The sequence below is a fragment of the Schistocerca cancellata genome, chromosome 10 (assembly GCF_023864275.1).
Source record: "Schistocerca cancellata isolate TAMUIC-IGC-003103 chromosome 10, iqSchCanc2.1, whole genome shotgun sequence".
Taxonomy (NCBI): Eukaryota; Metazoa; Arthropoda; class Insecta; order Orthoptera; family Acrididae; genus Schistocerca; species Schistocerca cancellata.
This window is the reverse complement of record NC_064635.1, coordinates 39959314-39977746: the sequence shown is the minus strand read 5'-3', so window position 1 is coordinate 39977746 and position 18433 is coordinate 39959314. Positions and strand designations below refer to the sequence as shown.

Below are 18433 nucleotides of genomic sequence, written 5' to 3'. Positions count from 1 at the left end.
CGCGGCAACGGCTCTTCGTTCTCCACGCAGCTCGGCACCACAGATAATATTTATATAACTGAAAAATGTCTCAACAGGATGGGATAATATGCAAGCAAGCTTAACAATAAATAATACAAGTTTTCATTTATACAACTCTATTAAAACCTTTAAATATCTCAGTGATTACAGACCTTTGTGAATTCACACGTAATGGCGTACATTGCTTAGTCTCGACAAAAGAGTGCTACATTCCCGTTCTCTACTACAACAACAGGAGATCTTACTCGCACAACTTCCAAATCAAGAAGACAAAGACATTAATCTACATCACGCATTATATACTAGTTCCTTTTTTAATCTCTGTTTAACATTTATCTTCTGTGTCGGTTTTATTACTCGCCGACGCAGACGTTTTCAAAAATAAATAATAAAAAAAATACATAATTTTATGCAATGACACAATATAATACATCTAATTCTCTAATTACTACATAATATATTGTTTTTGTTTCTCTAGACGTTACACCGCCTCCACGCGGCTAGGGACGGGCAACTCTCTGGCTAGATTACAGAGAGGCTAAGAGGCCGATCATTCATATAGAGCACAGTGTTGCAGAATAAATAGTGTGCATGCATTAATAACCACTTCTGTATTACTAATAACAGAGATAGATAGTCGTAATACACCCACTCAAAAGTGTAACAAAGTGGGTTATGTAGGTTTCATAAATTTGGGAAAAAAAAAGAAAAAAAATTGTTCTTGCTTATGATGATGGGGCAGAGCCGATGGCGCGGTGTTCCACTGTCTGCTGGTTTCGCAGGAGTCTTCCTGGTGTGCTGGGTGCCGTTCTTCACGTGCAACATTATGGACGCGCTGTGCACCAAGCTGTCGGGCGACTGCTCCCCGGGCGTCACTGCCTTCATCCTCACCACGTGGCTGGGCTACATGAACAGCTTCGTCAACCCCGTCATCTACACCATCTTCAACCCGGAGTTCCGGAAGGCCTTCAAGAAGATCATGGCCATCGACACGTAGCGCAGCTGGTCCACGTTCGCGTCGGTGTCGCCCGCCGACGTCGAACTGTGAAAAAACCGTGTGGCGCCGGACTAGGGCTCTGGCGCACGCTCCGGTCACACTAGGATGTATTTGACTCTCTCAGACAGTGATGGGTGTGCCGGACATAGCCTACTGCTAGAATTAGACGCCTGTTTTAGACCACTAAGGTTTATGTTTGTTGTTTGTAATCGTGAATGTTGTGCACTAGGTCACTGTAGAGTTCTGCTGTTATTGTTGCTATAGCCTCCAAAACGAAAGAACTGCTTGCAGCAGTGTTACGAAGAAACACTTACCGATACATCTAACGTAGCTGAGAGTCTATATGGATGTGCAGAACATAAACACACACACACACCGTTCATGCATAGTGGGCTACAACTTCTCCAACTGATAAAGACCATCATTGAGATTTCCCATCAAGAATTGATCGTCCACAGTTAATGCCAGCAGTATGTGGCGATTTGGACCATATAAAGTAGATGATACTTTCTGACAGACATTTTTCAAGCACTATACTCTAAGATTTTCAGATTTATTTGGAATACAATTCGACGCCTTCACTTCCATGTTTTTTGACTAATTTTATTCGTTTTACACAGTCTATCACAGGGAATGGTACTGTTTCTGTGGCTACAGTTCTCTATCATTGTGATTTTTTGCTGTGTTTTTTATGATCCGGTATTAGAGTCCAGAATAGATCAGTTTAGATTGATCTCATCAGCCACTTATTTGGTTACCACTGACCATCAAAAATACGCTGGAAGTCCTTTGCATATGAATCATCCCTCACTTACCTTCTAATACTTCAATTAGTTAACGAGTAGGATTGTTGATTGCTTCAGCAACAGCCTTCTCACAATCGGAAACAGCATTACGGTTTACATAAATGCATTTATAATTCCGCATCTGCGACCAACGATTTATCGTGAGGATGACATTCGACGTGTGGCCATCACGGAATAATTTTAACGATCTTCCACTTTGTCCATAATCAGACCTGTGTTTCGATTTTCTAGTCAGATGCTCCTCTCTGGCCTCCTCTCACTCATTCCTTTGCGTTCCTATTCAGTACGTATTGTTTAGGTGTGTGAATACTATGGATCAATAATACTATGCATCAATGTGACTTCTCAAGTTCCACTGCTTTACATACGATACATTCCTTGAATGTTTCTCTTAAAGTCTTCACATCTGTAATTATTACTGCTCTGCAGGCACCACGATTTATTGGTACTGACTTTTCCACATATTGTCCAAAAACATATCTGAGCAAACAACTTGAATTGTTTGCATTTTTTCTCAAAATAATATACTCTAGTATACTTACATATCCTAGCTACAATATTATAATACCCTAAATCGATTTCTTGTCTTGTGATGTTAATGAACTACATGGATGGTTTCTGAAACAACGAAGAATGAATTTCATCTGAACATATAATTGTTTTACTTTGTTCAACGTCCAGGTCATGATACTTCATGACTGGCTGCTTATTCTATTTTACAATACTTTTTCCCTTTCACGTTACTGGTTACCCCCTTATTTTGCTCCATATTTTCATAATAGGTGGGGAACCAGTAGGCCTTAGCATACTGTAGAGCCAAGGAGAATCAGAAAATAAAGCGTGTTTATAAATCAGTTATGCAAAATTAACCTCTAATTGTGAAAAAGACAAATAACTTAAAGAAATATTTAATACAGCACTGAATGTACTATATGTTCAAGCTTTTTTCCTCGCCTAACAGTGTTAGTTACTAACGTTCCTGCTAGGTGGCATGTTCGAATAAGTTATTTCAACAGTCATCTTGGAAAAAATCCAAAAAAGTATGCCAATTTTGTTTACCGCAAGTATGGAAGGTGGCTTCGTCACATAACACAATTTTATTAAGAAAATCATCTCCAGTCTCCATTTTGCTAAACATATCTATACAAAACACAGCTCGCTTTTCTTTGTCACTTTCTCTTAAAGCTTGCAACAGTTTCAGTTTGATGGATTAGAATGACAGACTTTTTCCTAATACCACCCAGACTGAAACATGAGGCATCTTCAGTTCTACACTGGCATGACTCGTTGATTTACCCAGACTGCGAATGTAAGACTGCCGAACTTGTTCAATTGCTGCATGAGAGACTGCTGCCCTATGCGATACACAGCCAGTTTCAGTGAACAAATGTAGCAATTAATATCAGCTTGTTTTTGAGCTGGTTGCTTCCGATATTTATTCCTGAACTATCTCTGAAATGTAGCAGCAGTTTTGGATTTGTGAAACCTAAACAACACTGCACATGCCCTGCACTGTTATGCGGCTCCATTATGACTGTTGGAATAGCTTAATCACGCGTGCCGTCTAGTGGAAACGTCAGGAACTAAAAGTGGTTGGCGGGAATAAACCTTGAACATAAACTTCATTCAGTAGGCTATCAAATATTTGTTTAAGTTATTTACCTTCTTCACAATTAAAGGTTACTTTCCTGTAAGTAATTTATAAACATACTGTATTTTGTATTTTAGACGGTTTGCCTACATTGAATAACAATATGGACAAAAGCTACTTTTTTAGGTATTGTAACAAATTTCCTAATGTCTCTGCAGCACGTACCTCTGCAAATTCTGAAATTAATTTTAACTGCTGCTAACAAGATTCTAATATTACACAAAAGCAGTTGGCCATAGCATGAAATTAATATCTGTAATACAATGACTAAGTCCCATGGCCCATACATTTGATAAATCTCCACCATTCTATACTAATATTCTATATAAACCATTCAATTTAATAGTCTTTTCTAATAGGAGGAAGTGGGGAAATTTCACCGTTTTACAGTATACCAGTATTTGTATTTGAATTAATTAAAACAGATGTATAAATCAAAACAGTTGGAGACAACGTGTTTTGATGTGCCTACTGTAAGCACAACACACAAATTTTACATTCTACATTAATTATCTAAAAGTTATACAGAAATAAATGTTTAGTCATCGGAGAGGGCAAAGTGAAACAGCACCTTATATATGCAAAAAGAATTAAAAACGCCAAATAAGAACAAAAAACTGTAGCCTTGACTTCTATGTCCTTGGTGTAGGGGCAGAAGGTACATATCAAACTGCACTCTGTTCAAGTCAAAGGGGCTTCATAGCAAAGCAATAAAACTGAACGGCAGAACGAGCAGTATGTTTTGATTTTAATTATGCTTTTTTAGTTCTTTGATTGTTCGGAGAAAACCGGTACTATTACTAATTGAAACAGTAATGTTTTTACTGCTCTAGTGTAGTGTGAAAAAAGACTAACTAACTGCAAATTTCTTAGATTAAAACGTATTACTGGAAATATTATGTAAGAATAAAAGAATGACCTAATATATACATGTAATTTACCATTCGCCATACACAGATAACTAATAATGTAGGTGTTTGACTTTTAATTACGAGCTTTTGAACGATACAACTGTCGTCCAGAGTTCAGTGAAATGTGCTGTGGAACAACAATGAAAACGTGTGAAACTGGTGGTTCCTTTAGTTTAGTTTCGTTAATAAGTGTAAATATTTATGAAACGGTATCACCAAATGGTGAACCAGTTCCATCGGCCCTAAATTATATGCAAAGTATATACTGCACTAAATATGTAAATAATTCTCAGTTGTACGGATTCTGGTTACCTTTATGAAAATTTTTATGCTGCGCTTAGAAATTACTGTGCTTTCGCTAATCAGGCCTGTATTTATAGAAATATAATTAAAGAATCGTTGAATAAATATAAGTGTTTGCTGCAATACTAAGTCGTTCAAAACATTGTGACACGAAAACCTGACAACCCTGAAGCATGCCATTCGAATTAGTAGTGTACAAATATTACTGGTGTTGCCATGATACAGCTGATAGCGAAGAACACCAATAAAACACGTAGTGGAATATGTAGCACAGTCTATAACGAGTTTTATGTCAAATAAGTCCATGAAAATGTCTACATCATTCCATCATCCTCATATGTGTTCCTACACTTTTGTATCTGCTTTTAAGAGGTCTACGTTTCAAAGAATTGTAGTTCTTTCATTTGGCCTGTTAGATGATGTTTGTGATGGATTCTGTGTGACACTAAGAGCGATTCCCGACCAACTGTTTACACAAATATATTTTGATGTGCAGAATGTTTTAGTTTTTAACAAACTAAAATATCAGCAATAAGTAATGATATAATATTCATTTAAAATGTAATATTAATATAAATTAATTTTAAGTTTAAAGTAACTGTTATTCGTTTATTCCTGTTTTATATTTTGAATGTTAATTACAGATCTGAAAAAGCCTAATTTAAGATTTTTCACAAGCAGAGGCCTATGTGCTACATTTTTCATTGAAATCACATTTCCCCTCAATACACTGTGCGTTATACCCTCATACTACTCTTTGTTCAAGTAAACATTTTTGTAAGTTTAACAGGAATAAAAACTCACTTAGTTGTAAGTCTCATAACTTGTAGTTCTGCAGGGCAGAATTACTGCAATAACGCCTTCTGGAGAACGGCACTCCATAGTTGTAATATTTCATTCTTGTAAAGAACTCAGAGTAGTGGAATATTGATAAAGGCACCCCTAGGTGACTACACAGTACAGACGGTCCTGGGTGCCCTGCCTGAATCTGAGCCCCAAACATCCACTATTCTGACGTTCTGGTGCTGAAAATCTTGAAATAAATGTCCACATTCGACTTACATATGTAAATAAGATGCTTAGAATTTCCATAAATGTATGTACACAGCAGCAGTAGACGCTACTTCAAGTGAACTGCATTACTTTCTTCAACTGGTTTATTGTTTACAGCTAAAAGGAAACACTGAATAATGTCTCGTCAAACGAGATTTCTTTAAATAAATAAATTAAAGACTGTCTGATTGTTTTTGCATTATATCCTGCAAAATCAGCTTTCTAGCCTTACAGATCATCTGCATTACGTGAAAAATACATCAGAGGCGAAACACTGCGCTACTGCAAGGAAGCTCAAACTATAACAGAGAAATGAAAACATGTACTAAAAAAAACTGGAGTCAGTGGAAATTAAATATCTCAAAGAAATCCTCTTGTATGTCTGCCTTTTTTTATCTGGTATTTTCATTAGTGAGAAGGAGGGAATCATTTCTTACCAGTACTGCAGCAATTCATACCTGTCTAGATCAAGATTTCATACCGAGGATTCAGTCCGCAGAGATTTTATTATTATAAATATCTCTATGTTACACAAACCATTATATACCTCAATGGTTCCTTTCGCAACTATCATTTATAAATACTCGTATATTATTATTTGATTTCAGATCACAAACCAAAATTAATATAGTGTAACTATAAAGAATTTCTTACTGTTTGTACAATATTTCCTTGAAATAGTAGACATTCATTCACTTTTCAGGTAACTAACAAAATTGTTGTAGATAATAATGACATCAGAGAAACTGTCTTCAGTCTAAAAGCATAAAGAAACTTTTTACAACGGAAGTATCTACTGTTCTACTGCATAATCGTGATCACACACAAACACACAAGAAAATAAGCTTTCTCCTTTCCAGTTAATGTAAATTATGAAAATATTTGGTCTGATGTTTGTGTCGCGTACGCAAAGATAGTAACTTATAATACATAAGTAATATCCGGCTGTGTAATCAAATTAACCATATTACGCAACCAAACAGTAAAACTAGGGACACAGTGCAACTGCAGATAGAAAATACACATGGCCAAGGCTACGTTTCGATACAGTGCAACGAAGACATAGAAGCCATTGTAGACCCTTTCATTTCATTATAGTAGTGATGTATCTACAGTCTAATACACGGTCACTTATTGTTACGAGGCCATATGAAAGAAAATCTTTGCAAGAATAATCTATTGCATTGAGTCTTTGTTACACAAAAAACATGCAAATATTACGTGAAGTATAAACAACAAAGAGCACATATGCCTTCTTGCAGGGTAAGAATGGTATGTACACACCAGGTTATAAAATGGCGAACCTCAAATATATGTTTCGATGCAACTTCAAGTATAAAGATAACATTTGACTCTTATTTATAGAAACTATTGTTTAAGATGTATGTTGACAATGTGACTGGCCAGATGTGTGTATTTTGAATAAAACTAAATCTCAGTAAGAGACAACAGGTAGGAACACTCCCATAAAACAATCAAATATATTATCGAACGCTTTTCCTTTGCTTCAGAAAGTGATATACGTCACAGTCATTTGCAAGGTTGTCATACTTCATAGCAAAACTGTAATGTGCAATTATCTATCGACGTACAGTAATGTAGTTTCGTTGTGTGTTGTTGCACAGTTGTTAAAATTCAAATTATGAGATTTCAGATAAAATATACAATAAAAATATCGCAATGAAACTAAATTACAATGTCGTTGTGTTAGTGAACTTTGTGTAAAGTATATACCAGGGCCATTTTATTGACTGTTTTCATTAACAGCTAATATTATTTCTTGAGAATATTTCCAAAAATTTCGCAAAGGCTTTACTGTTTTCATTCTACAGCTTCATACGTATTTCCGTTGAGTTCACATGGGAAAATCAAAACTTACTTTACTGTCACTACTACTGACCATCTCATCATAGAACATCAGCTGCTAAGAGAATTGTGGTTATTTTCTGATTCAACACACCGATATCATTATGGGTATGGCCTGTTACATAGGCGAACAATCATCGTGGGCTCAACGTTTCTTTCTTAGATTACATGAATCAGCAATAGAGAATTAGTTAGTTGCATTTTCCCTTGATCATTTTTTACAAACCTTATACGGGAGGAGTCTGCTGTCAGGACGTGAGTACATCAGTTTCACTGACCTAAATCCAACACCAATGAGCGTACCATTTTTCAGTCTTACTTATGCAACTATACTTCAAATGACTCTTTTTGATACAGGCAACAAGTTCTTTCAAATCAAAGTTCGAGTATGGAATAGAAGGAGTTCTCCAGAAGACATGATTTCAGTTTAGATTTCAGGCTTGCGTTAGTTAGCGACAAGATATGTTATGTGTACTGGACAATGATCACAAATTTCCGTCGACGCATATTCAACATATTTATATTCAAGAAATAAACGATAAGTGACTAAATGTTGCAGAAATCGCTATGACATATTTACCGCATTCAGTATTCTCGTAAATCGCAAATTAAGGTGAATTTTGAGCAACTGAAGGCGGTACGAATGAGGAGTTTGTGTTTGAGGTGCATAGAACGTACAGAAGAAATCAGTAACAAGGAGGAAAGATTAGCATACAAATGAAAATGAAGTTAGGCAGTCGTCTTAGAAGAAGACTGCGGTTTCCTTCAAATCTCATCTACAAACTTATCCGAATTGTCAGACATGATTCAGACGCATTTAAAAATTTGAGTGCAAAATCAGTGAAGTTTACAGTGTCGTATGTGATGCCTCTTGTAACTTCCTTTCCACGGCGTGTGTTTTTTTTTTTTGTGGACACAGGAGCGAAGAACAGAAAGCTGCTCATGAACAGAGAATTCAGATACACTACTGGCCATTAAAATTGCTACACCACGAAGATGACGTGCTTAAGACGCGAAATTTAACCGACGGGAATACGATGCTGTGATACGCAAAAGATTAGCTTTTCAGAGCATTCACACAAGGTTGGCGCCGATGGCGACACCTACAACGTGCTGACATGAGGAAAGTTTCCAACCTATTTCTTACACACTAACAGCAGTTGACCGGCGTTGCCTGGTGAAACGTTGTTATGATGCCTCGTGTCAGGAGGAGAAATGCGTACCATCACATTTCCGACTTTGATGAAGGTCGGATTGTAGCCTATCGCGATTGCGGTTTATCGTATTGCGACATTGCTGCTCACGTTGGTCGAGATCCAACGACTGTTAGCAGAATATGGAATCGGTGGGTTCAGGAGGATAATACGGAACGCCGTGCTGGATCCCAACGGCCTCGTATCACTAGCAGTCGAGATGACAGGCATCTTGCCCGCATGGCTGTAACGGATAGTGCAGTCACGTCTCGATCCATGAGTCAACACATGGGGAAGTTTACAAGATAACAACCATCTGCACGAACAGTTCGACGACGTTTGCAGCAGCATGGACTATCAGTTCGGAGACCATGGCTGCGGTTACCCTTGACGCTGCATCACAGAAAGGAGCGCCTGCGATGGTGTACTCAACGACGAACCTGGGTGTACGAATGCCAAAACATTTTTTCAGATGAATCCAGGTCCTGTTTACGGCATCGTAATGGTCGCATCAGTGTTTGGCGACATCGCGGTGAACGCACATTGGAAGCGTGTACTCGTCATCGCCATACTGGCTTATCACCCGGCGTGATGGTATGAGGTGCCATTGGTTACACGTCTCAGTCACCTCTTGTTCGCATTGACGGCACTCTGAACAGTGAATGTTACATTTCAGATGTGTTACGACCCGTGGCTCTACCCTTCATTCGATCCCTGCGAAACCCTACATTTCAGCAGGATAATGCACGACAGCATGTTGCAGGTCCCGTACGGGTGTTTCTGGGTACAGAAAATGTTCGACTGCTGTCCTGGCCAGCACATTCTCCAGATCTCTCACCCATTGAAAACGTCTGGGCATTGGTGGCCGAGAAACTGGCTCGTCACAGTACGCCAGGCACTACTCTTGATGAACTGTGGTATCGTGTTGAAGCTGCATGGGCAGCTGTACCTGTACACGCCATCCAAGCTCTGTTTGACTCAATGCCCGGGCGTATCAAGGCCGTTATTACGGCCAGAGGTGGTTGTTATGGGTACTGATTTCGCAGCACCCAAATTGCGTGAAAATCTAATCACATGTCAGTTCTAGTATAATATATTTGTCCAATGAATACCCGTTTATCATCTGCGTTTCTTCTTGGTGTACTAATTTTAATGGCCAGTAGTGTATTAATTTATTCTACATCTAAAATTAAACAATAAAGATAGAAAATAACTTTGTTACTGCAGTTGCAGCACCAGTTGCTAACAACGGCTTTGAAACATATACGGGTACAAAACATTCATACATCTGTCTCTCTTTAATACAATTTCTTTTTAGAAGATGTCACGCCTTGATCACTACGCAAGTCCATGCTATTCAACTGCAAAAACACAAAATGAGCTCGGTGTATGAATGTTCGAACCTCAGCACATCCGCCACTGGAGCTACGGAAAGAGGATTCTTGCGTCTGATTGGCAGCGGCGTAATATTTGGTGGCAGCGCATTCCTGCCACAGTGGCGGCTGGAGGAAACGCGGCGGCGTAACTGGTGGCGCGAGTATTTGAAAGGACGGTCAACTGGATAGCGGCGGAGGGGTGGGGGGGAGGGGGAGGAGACCTGCGCCATAGGAAGTCATCAGGACGGTTGCTTGGCTGGAGGCAGAGTAGACCTACCCGCTTCCTGACATCGCTTCTTGTGAGCATCGGAGAAACTGATGTAGCAACAGAAGAAAATAGAAAAAGAAAAAATTATGTAACCTGAAACTCTGTAAGCTTGTAAAGTAAGAGCCACCAAAAAAGACGAATCCTTTGGTGATAATGTATGATGTTCCCGTCACTATAGATAAAAACGAGATTTGTGAAAAAGATTACAAAATTTCGGAGTACTGAAGAGGTAGACATATAAGCTGATTTACCAAAGTCTTTATTTGCAAGTTCAGCGATATGATAGGTACGATAGGCAATAATGTCTCTATCTACAAAGCTTTCCAGTCCTGGAACATTAGGTACTCCTGTACCTCCACGTACAATAGCTACAGGCAGCCAACCGTTACCATGTGAAAATGTATCATTCAAGTCTATACTAAAAGTAAGTCTACAACCACAGAAAACACAAGGTCCGTCGACAAGTGCTTGGGCAGCAACAGTCTTCGCTTGTGTGCGGTTCTTCTTCTCTGCAGCAGATGTGGAGAATTCTATGTTCTCAATTGTTTTATAAATTCTCTTACAGATATTTTTCTCTTGCTACGAGTATACAATAACAATGCCAGCAGCGGACGGGAGCACTCTAGTACGGATAGTGCTCCCGTCCGGGATAACGCGCGCTGCTGGCACTGTGAAATGTTCTAAGTCCGAGAAAAAGTTAAAAGTCCCCGCTCCCTATATAAGCGTGCGAGCTCCGCGCAGCGGATCACTCGCGCTGCTGCTGCTGCACAGGCAACTGCATTGAACGCCGCCACGATGCCCTACAGGCGCTACCGTCGTAGTTCTAAACAATGATTTAAAACTGGGCCTTGGGAGCGCGATGTGGTACACCACCTTACCGAGATTTGGGGTAAGACGTGGAGAAAGCTTACGTCTATGGGCAAACTTTACATTGGGTTCCATGCTATTAATGTGCGGGACTATTTGGTGGTGCCTCGCTGCCATAACTGTGGAGCTTTAGACCATGTACACAAGTACATGCAGGCTTGCTGCAGGTGCGGAGTGGAAGGTCACATAAGAACAAATTGTTGAGAAATTGTAATTTGCATTCCCTCTACCAAGAGGTGTAAGAAGACACGCAGTGCCACCGGAACGAACTGCCCCACGTACAGAATGTTGCGACAGAGATTAGTAACTAGAATCAATTATGGCTGAGACCCCTACAGTGCACAGGATGCCAAAGAGAATGTCCCCATGCAACAGAAGAATGGATGCGGAAAGGGCGAAAGGTTCAAGAAATTTCTGAGAATGGTTGCAGGAGGCCAAACGCAAAAGGTGGAAATGGTGGACGCTTGCGTTGAGACTGACCCTAACGAAAGAGAGACTCCTCTCTCTCCCTATTGCCGGGGTTACAGTTTGCAACAAGAAGGGGCATGACAAGAAGAGCGTCCTGTAGTGGTGGGCCGACTGGTGGCTGTCCAGGGGAATGTTGTACCAGAACAACAGGTAGAGGTCAATGCCGTGAGTACCACAAGTCTTGACATGACAACACCAGGTCGAGCAGCTATTGGAAGACTAGAAATAGATCCTGTCAGAATTTACCCTAATCGGGAATACTCCATGCCGCTATCCAGCCTGGAGGAGTAGGCTGTCCTGACAACAGCTCTGAGACATGTGGTACGTGTTGGACATAACTATGACATGAAGTCCCCTTCTCGGCCATGGAGGCTCTGGACAGGATGCAGTTAAAGACGATGGATCTCTAGACTTCTGTGCCATGCATGACTGGGTGAAGAATGTTTTTGAGAGATGAAACGAACCATTTGATCTTGGCGAAATATATAATCAGTCAGTCCTGTCCCATGCGAGAACTGCTCTCAATTGGAGGAAAAACTTCCTAGAATCTGACGTACACACGTACTCTGCACAACAACAGAAATACAGCTGGGACAACTGAACACGGAAAACAGTAGGTTGGCCTTGCAGGAGCTCCATAGGATGGGAGAAGAGATGAGCCTTGTTGAAGTGCCCTGTCTGCAGGAGCCATACTCTCTTACTTGGAAAACAGCATTTGCCGCGGTCAACTGACAAGTAATAAGTTTCGGTGATGAGCCTGGTAATAAACAGGGTTCAGAGAGTCACAGTGTCATCACACCTATCAGATGATCATTGCAACATCATGGAGTTCCAGTCGCCTGTAGGGGTAACATATCTAATTAACATGTACTTTCAGTATGGAAGAGAGATAGACGTGTACCTTGATCAACTTGTACAGGTAACCACGCCATTGAGGGGGCCAAGGTGGTTGTGGTGGCAAGTATAAACGCCAAATCCGCTCTGTGGCGCAGTGGCACTCGGAATGAGAGAGTTGCGAAAATGGAAGAAACCATCAAGGTGTTACACTTCCTAATTGTCAATAGCCCAGGAACCCCCCTCCCTACATACATGGGCGGAGGGGGTGAGGCAACTAACATTGACATCACGCTGATGTCACCAAATAAAGCGGGAAATGTAAAAAAAAATGGATGGTGAGGGACAGGGTCACCACAAGTATCCATAATCTAATCACCATTGAATTAGCGATAGTGAGTGCCTCTGAGACTTAGGGTGGGAAGTGCAGCTAAACTACCACAAAGCCGATTGGAAACGCCTGACAAGAATGTTTGATGCCATGTCATGGCCAGAAGATGATGAAGGCGTCGACTGACACGCCAAGGAACTGGTGAGTGCACTTACCATGGCAATGAGCGCAGCAGTACCAACCAGCAGGAGAGCTGTTGCGGCCTCTCCTTCGCCACGGTCTGCTAAAGTAGGACAGATGCATCAGTCTGTCAGAAGGACGAGGCGGTAATACAAGCGAAGTGTCGTCTAGGAAGAATAACAGTGATGGCTACAAATATACTGGATAGCCAAGGAGCAGTTCCAAAAAGAACTGAGAGCTGTAAGGCTCGGAAGTTAGGAGAAATCTGTACTGAGCCAATTGGCTATCGATCCCTGGGGCGTCCCTTATAAGATTGTCAGGAAAAAAAAGGATCACCCATGGTGCCGTTGACTGCCAGGGAGGGGAACCGGATGTTTGTATCCTCGCAGGAAATTGCTCAGGTCTTCCTTCAGTCCATGCTCCCTGATCACAATGAGAAGGGGGCACAGAAGGACAATGCCTAATTAGGTAGGAAGGTGAAAGACAGTATGAGAACAATGCCATTGTGTACCCGTTCTCAGAGGATGAAGTGGCTGCCCACATAATATCTCTAAAGAGGGCCAAGGCCCAGGACCTGACAGCATTGTAGTTGAGGTAGTGCAATACTGGGCTCCCCAACAAGTGCCACCTCTGACAAGGATGTATAATAAGTGCTTACGATTAAGGATGTTTCCCGCCATATGTAAGTAGGCTGACATAGTCATTATCAAGAAGAGCCACAATAAGGACCCAAAGGAAGTTCAATCTTAGAGGATGATTTTTCTCTTAGGCCTGCTGGGTAAATTGCTAGAGCGGTTGCTGGTTGACAGACTGACCACCGAGCGCAATGTGTGATGAGCGACGGGCAATTCGGCTTCCGATCGTGGCGATCGACGTCTGACGCAATCGCCCTGGTGGCCGGAGTCTGTGGGTCAACCCCACACATGTAACTAGATGGCATCATGGTGGACACCAGTGGCGTCTTTGACAACCTGTGGTGGCCTTTGGTCTTCTCCTGCTTGCGGGAGGAAGAGTGTCCAGGGCCGTTTTATGTCTGGCTTAGGATCTACTGTGTGGGAAGAGAGGTCTGGCTATCGTCCCCTAGCGGTAGATTTGGTAAAATGATTATGAACAGGTGTCTGCAGGGCTCAGTCCTAGGGCCACTCTTTTGGGACATAAATATGGAGCCTCTCCTGGACAGCTTCGAGGGCAGTGAAGATGTGCTAGAGCCAATAGCCTAAGCAAATGACCTCCTCCAGCTGGTTGGCGTCCATAACCGTGATGACCTCGAACCAAAAGTAGAGAAAGCAATGACTGTCTTGACGGAATGGTGTCAAGGCACCAAAGTGTGGGTAGCACCTAATAAGTCAACATATCTGTTACTAAAGGGTCAGATAGCCAGAAATCCAACAGTTAGAACTGATGGTTCACCAGTCCTTTGACGACGGGAGGCTAGACATCTGGGTCTAGTCATCGATTAGAGATGGAATTTCACGCAGCATATTGACAACTTGACCCAGAGGTCGTTAGAGGTACTAAACAATCTGATAGCTATTGGTCACAAAAGGTTTCACCTGCCAGCTGATTTAATAACGTGATACCATAACACATTATAACTTACATAGTTGGTTACGGATCAAGGGTGTGGGCGCACAGGTTCACGAGGGTCATGCCTGCCAAGACCGTGAGGAGGGTGTAGCGTAATATGCTCTTTTGTTCAGTTCAGGGCTATAGAATATCTTCTTTGGAGGGGGGGAGGCATTGTTGTCACTTTGGAGCTTTGTCCCTTGCATATAAAGATAAGGGAACAGGCAACACAGTACTGGGTTAAGAAAGGTAAAATTGACAAAACTAAAGAAATTCTGTGAGTTCACGTTAGGGACAAGTTTGAAATCAAAAGAACAGGGAAGAATATTGGCAGGAATACTCGGTAGGCAAGGAAACTGGACGCAGGACATACCAGCTGTTACCCAACGTTAGAGAAAGCTTGCACCTCAAAGACTTCAAGCCATGTGTAGGGCCACTGCACTTCCTCGCGGGACATGGACTGTACCCGACATATCTGTCGGTTTGGGAAGGGGACCACACACTTGTGTGACTGTGTTTCTGAGGAAGGCACTCCAGACCATGTGGTCTGGGAGTGCCCCCTGCTCGATAATGTCGCCGCCAGATTAAGACAAGAATTACCCAATCATGACACGTGCCACTTGATTAGAGACCAGGGTACTTGAAAAATTATTGTCTCGTCAGCGAGTTCCTGCTAGTTTGTCGAATGGAAAACCAGTAATTAATAGCAGATAGTGGAAGATTCCACGCACCTATCCCATGCCGCCGGGCCGCGGACTGGACGATCGCCGTAACGGTCGGGATTCACTGTGCCTTGGAAAAGGGGGAAGGTATGGCACCAAATCGAACATGACACAGCAACACTGATCATATCTCGTAAAATAGGTTACTACTTAAGTAGGAAGTTGTTTCGTCTGCAACATCATACGAAGTAACTGCAGCGAGTCAAGTTCAGGACCAACCCGGTGCCAGGGACACGCCCACTAGGGTTATCTCGGTGGGCATCTCCTGACAAAGTAGGTTTGTATTCTCCAGCACACCTGTAACGCTGCAGGGAGTGTAGCTTGGTAGCGTAGTTTAGTACAGTAGACCAAGTGATCAAGAGTAGTTGTTGGCCATAGAGTAGTTAATACTTTCTGTAGTAGTAAATATGCTGCACGGAATTGCCGCCGCGCGGGATTAGCCTAGCGGTCTAAGTCACTGCAGTCATGGACTGTGTGGCTGGTCCCAGCGGAGGTTCGAGTCCTCCCTCGGGCATGGGTGTGTGCGTTTGTCCTTAGGATAATTTAGATTAAGCAATGTGTAAGCTTAGGGACTGATAACCTTAGCAATTAAGTCCCATAAGATCTCACAGACATTTGAACGTTTGAATATTTTTTTCAAGGAATTGCATTGTATAAAGATATGACCCACTAATGTATTAGTTGAGCCGTGGCGCCATTGAGTTAGTACACTGTTCTGTCTGGCGCCACTGGCTCATGTGTAGTATCAACTGCCGACCGCAGTGGACGAACGGTTCTAGGCGCTACAGTCTGGAACTGCGCGACCGCTACGATCGCAGGTTCGAATCATACGTCGGGCATGGATGTGTGTGATGTTCTTAGGCTAGTTAGGTTTAAATAGTTCTAAGTTCTAGGGGACTGATGACCTCAGAAGTTAAGTCCCATAGAGCTCAGAGCCATTTGAACCATTTGTAGTATCAACTATCCCTCTTGCGGCCCCGTTGCCAGTATCTATGAGGAAGAGTTGGTATCTGTGGGTTGTATATTTAGAGGGTCTTTAACTTTGAAAATATTAACAGCCAGTTGTCACCAGGCCTTCAGTTAAAATAAAATTGTCAGAAAGGACGGGTTGGGTTCCAGTGCCAGCTTAGTTTCCGACTGAAATTAAGAACTTGGTTGTTTTGAAGTAAGCCTTACCATTGTTTAACATTTAAGTACAGGTGCGCACCTTAACCCCGAAACTTCCGAGATGCAGCTTTCAAATTAAAAGTTACTTCATCTCTTTTGAGTAATTGAATCACTCTTGTCATTAATGGTGCTTATATAGTTTTCATGTGTTGCAGAAGGGCATTTAATAAGATAGACTGTGTCCAGCGCGGTAGTAAAGACCGCTGTTTCACCCGGTAACGGGTGGGCTGCAGGTCCGGCCGTCTTGTAATCTTTGTCTATTTGCTGTTTTGCGATATAAAACGTCAAATTTCTTTTGCAAAGATTAAAAGCTTATTCTACTTGAGGTTTAAAGTCAAAAGAATTTTGAAAATTTGTTCATTTTGTTAAAGAAACATTTATGGTTAAACGCTTCGATTATCTGTAAAACACAGTTTATATACTGTTACATAAACAGGTTGCACGAAAAGATCCTGAAACGCCTGCCCTAGCAGACGAGAGCGGGTTAGGTTGAGGAAAGGGGCCAAAATGAGGTTGCTGTCAGTTGCACTCAACACACAAACTTTATTTGTGCACACACAACATTAAACAAGAATGCAAAACAAAGTTGTAGTGGACCTCCTTTGATTAACTTTATATCGGCTGAAGGTCACACTGAAAATCCAAGACGCAAGGCCTAAGTAAGAAATTGACATAGAAGGTTTTCTGGAGGTGTCACCCAGAAATATTTTATAAATCTTCAATCTAAACAGGCTGAAGCCCTTAGGACTTTAATTTTAATGGAACTCGGCTGGAGGCCGCCTATTAAGCACCAACAAGTGTTTCAATCCGACGATAGAAGGCCTAATCTTAAAACAATTGAAATAAATTCGGCTGAAGGCCCAATACCAAAAGATCACAACTGTATGCCTTACGGGCAAGACAAGAACATTAATTTAAGAGATATTAAAACTTGGCTGAGTGCCACAGGTCAACACAATAATTTAACGGCTTAGGGCCTTAAAAGATTTGATGTAAAATTCGGCCGAAGGCCGCTATAAGAACAACAATCTTATGCCTTAAGGGGAAGACAAGAACACTGATTCAGGATATATAAAACTTTGCTGAACGCCACACATCAACCAAATAACTAAAACTCAGACAGGGAAGTTAGTATATAACAGAACGGAACGGCACTCAGAAGTTCCAAGGGTCGGCCAGGAATTGTATCACTAAGGCCCATTTAGGCGAGACAGGAAGCCTGACCAACAATCGGAAGGCAACCCAACTGACAGACAGCCAGTCGACCAATCAAACAAATCAGTTCCAGTCGACGCAATCAGCAAACCGACCACAAGGTTTTCAATACAGCGACACACAGAATCAAACGAAGAAATGTAAATACACTCCTGGAAATGGAAAAAAGAACACATTGACACCGGTGTGTCAGACCCACCATACTTGCTCCGGACACTACGAGAGGGCTGTACAAGCAATGATCACACGCACGGCACAGCGGACACACCAGGAACCGCGGTGTTGGTCGTCGAATGGCGCTACCTGCGCAGCATTTGTGCACCGCCGCCGTCAGTGTCAGCCAGTTTGCCGTGGCATACGGAGCTCCATCGCAGTCTTTAACACTGGTAGCATGCCGCGACAGCGTGGACGTGAACCGTATGTGCAGTTGACGGACTTTGAGCGAGGGCGTATAGTGGGCATGCGGGAGGGCGGGTGGACGTACCGCCGAATTGCTCAACACGTGGGGCGTGAGGTCTCCACAGTACATCGATGTTGTCGCCAGTGGTCGGCGGAAGGTGCACGTGCCCGTCGACCTGGGACCGCACCGCCACTTCCCAGCAAATTAGGGACACTGTTGCTCCTGGGGTATCGGCGAG

At 42.0% G+C, this 18433-nt stretch overlaps 1 protein-coding gene across 1 annotated transcript in view; it reads left to right on the top strand.

The window, feature by feature from the left end:
• Nucleotides 1-1018, top strand: part of LOC126106748 (dopamine D2-like receptor) — a 111758-nt gene extending 110740 nt beyond the window's left edge. Inside the window, exon 7 of the mRNA XM_049913121.1 lies at nucleotides 804-1018. Coding sequence (XP_049769078.1) covers nucleotides 804-1018 — 215 coding nt within the window. The remainder of the gene's footprint in view (nucleotides 1-803) is intronic.
• Nucleotides 1019-18433: the final 17415 nt, after the last annotated feature.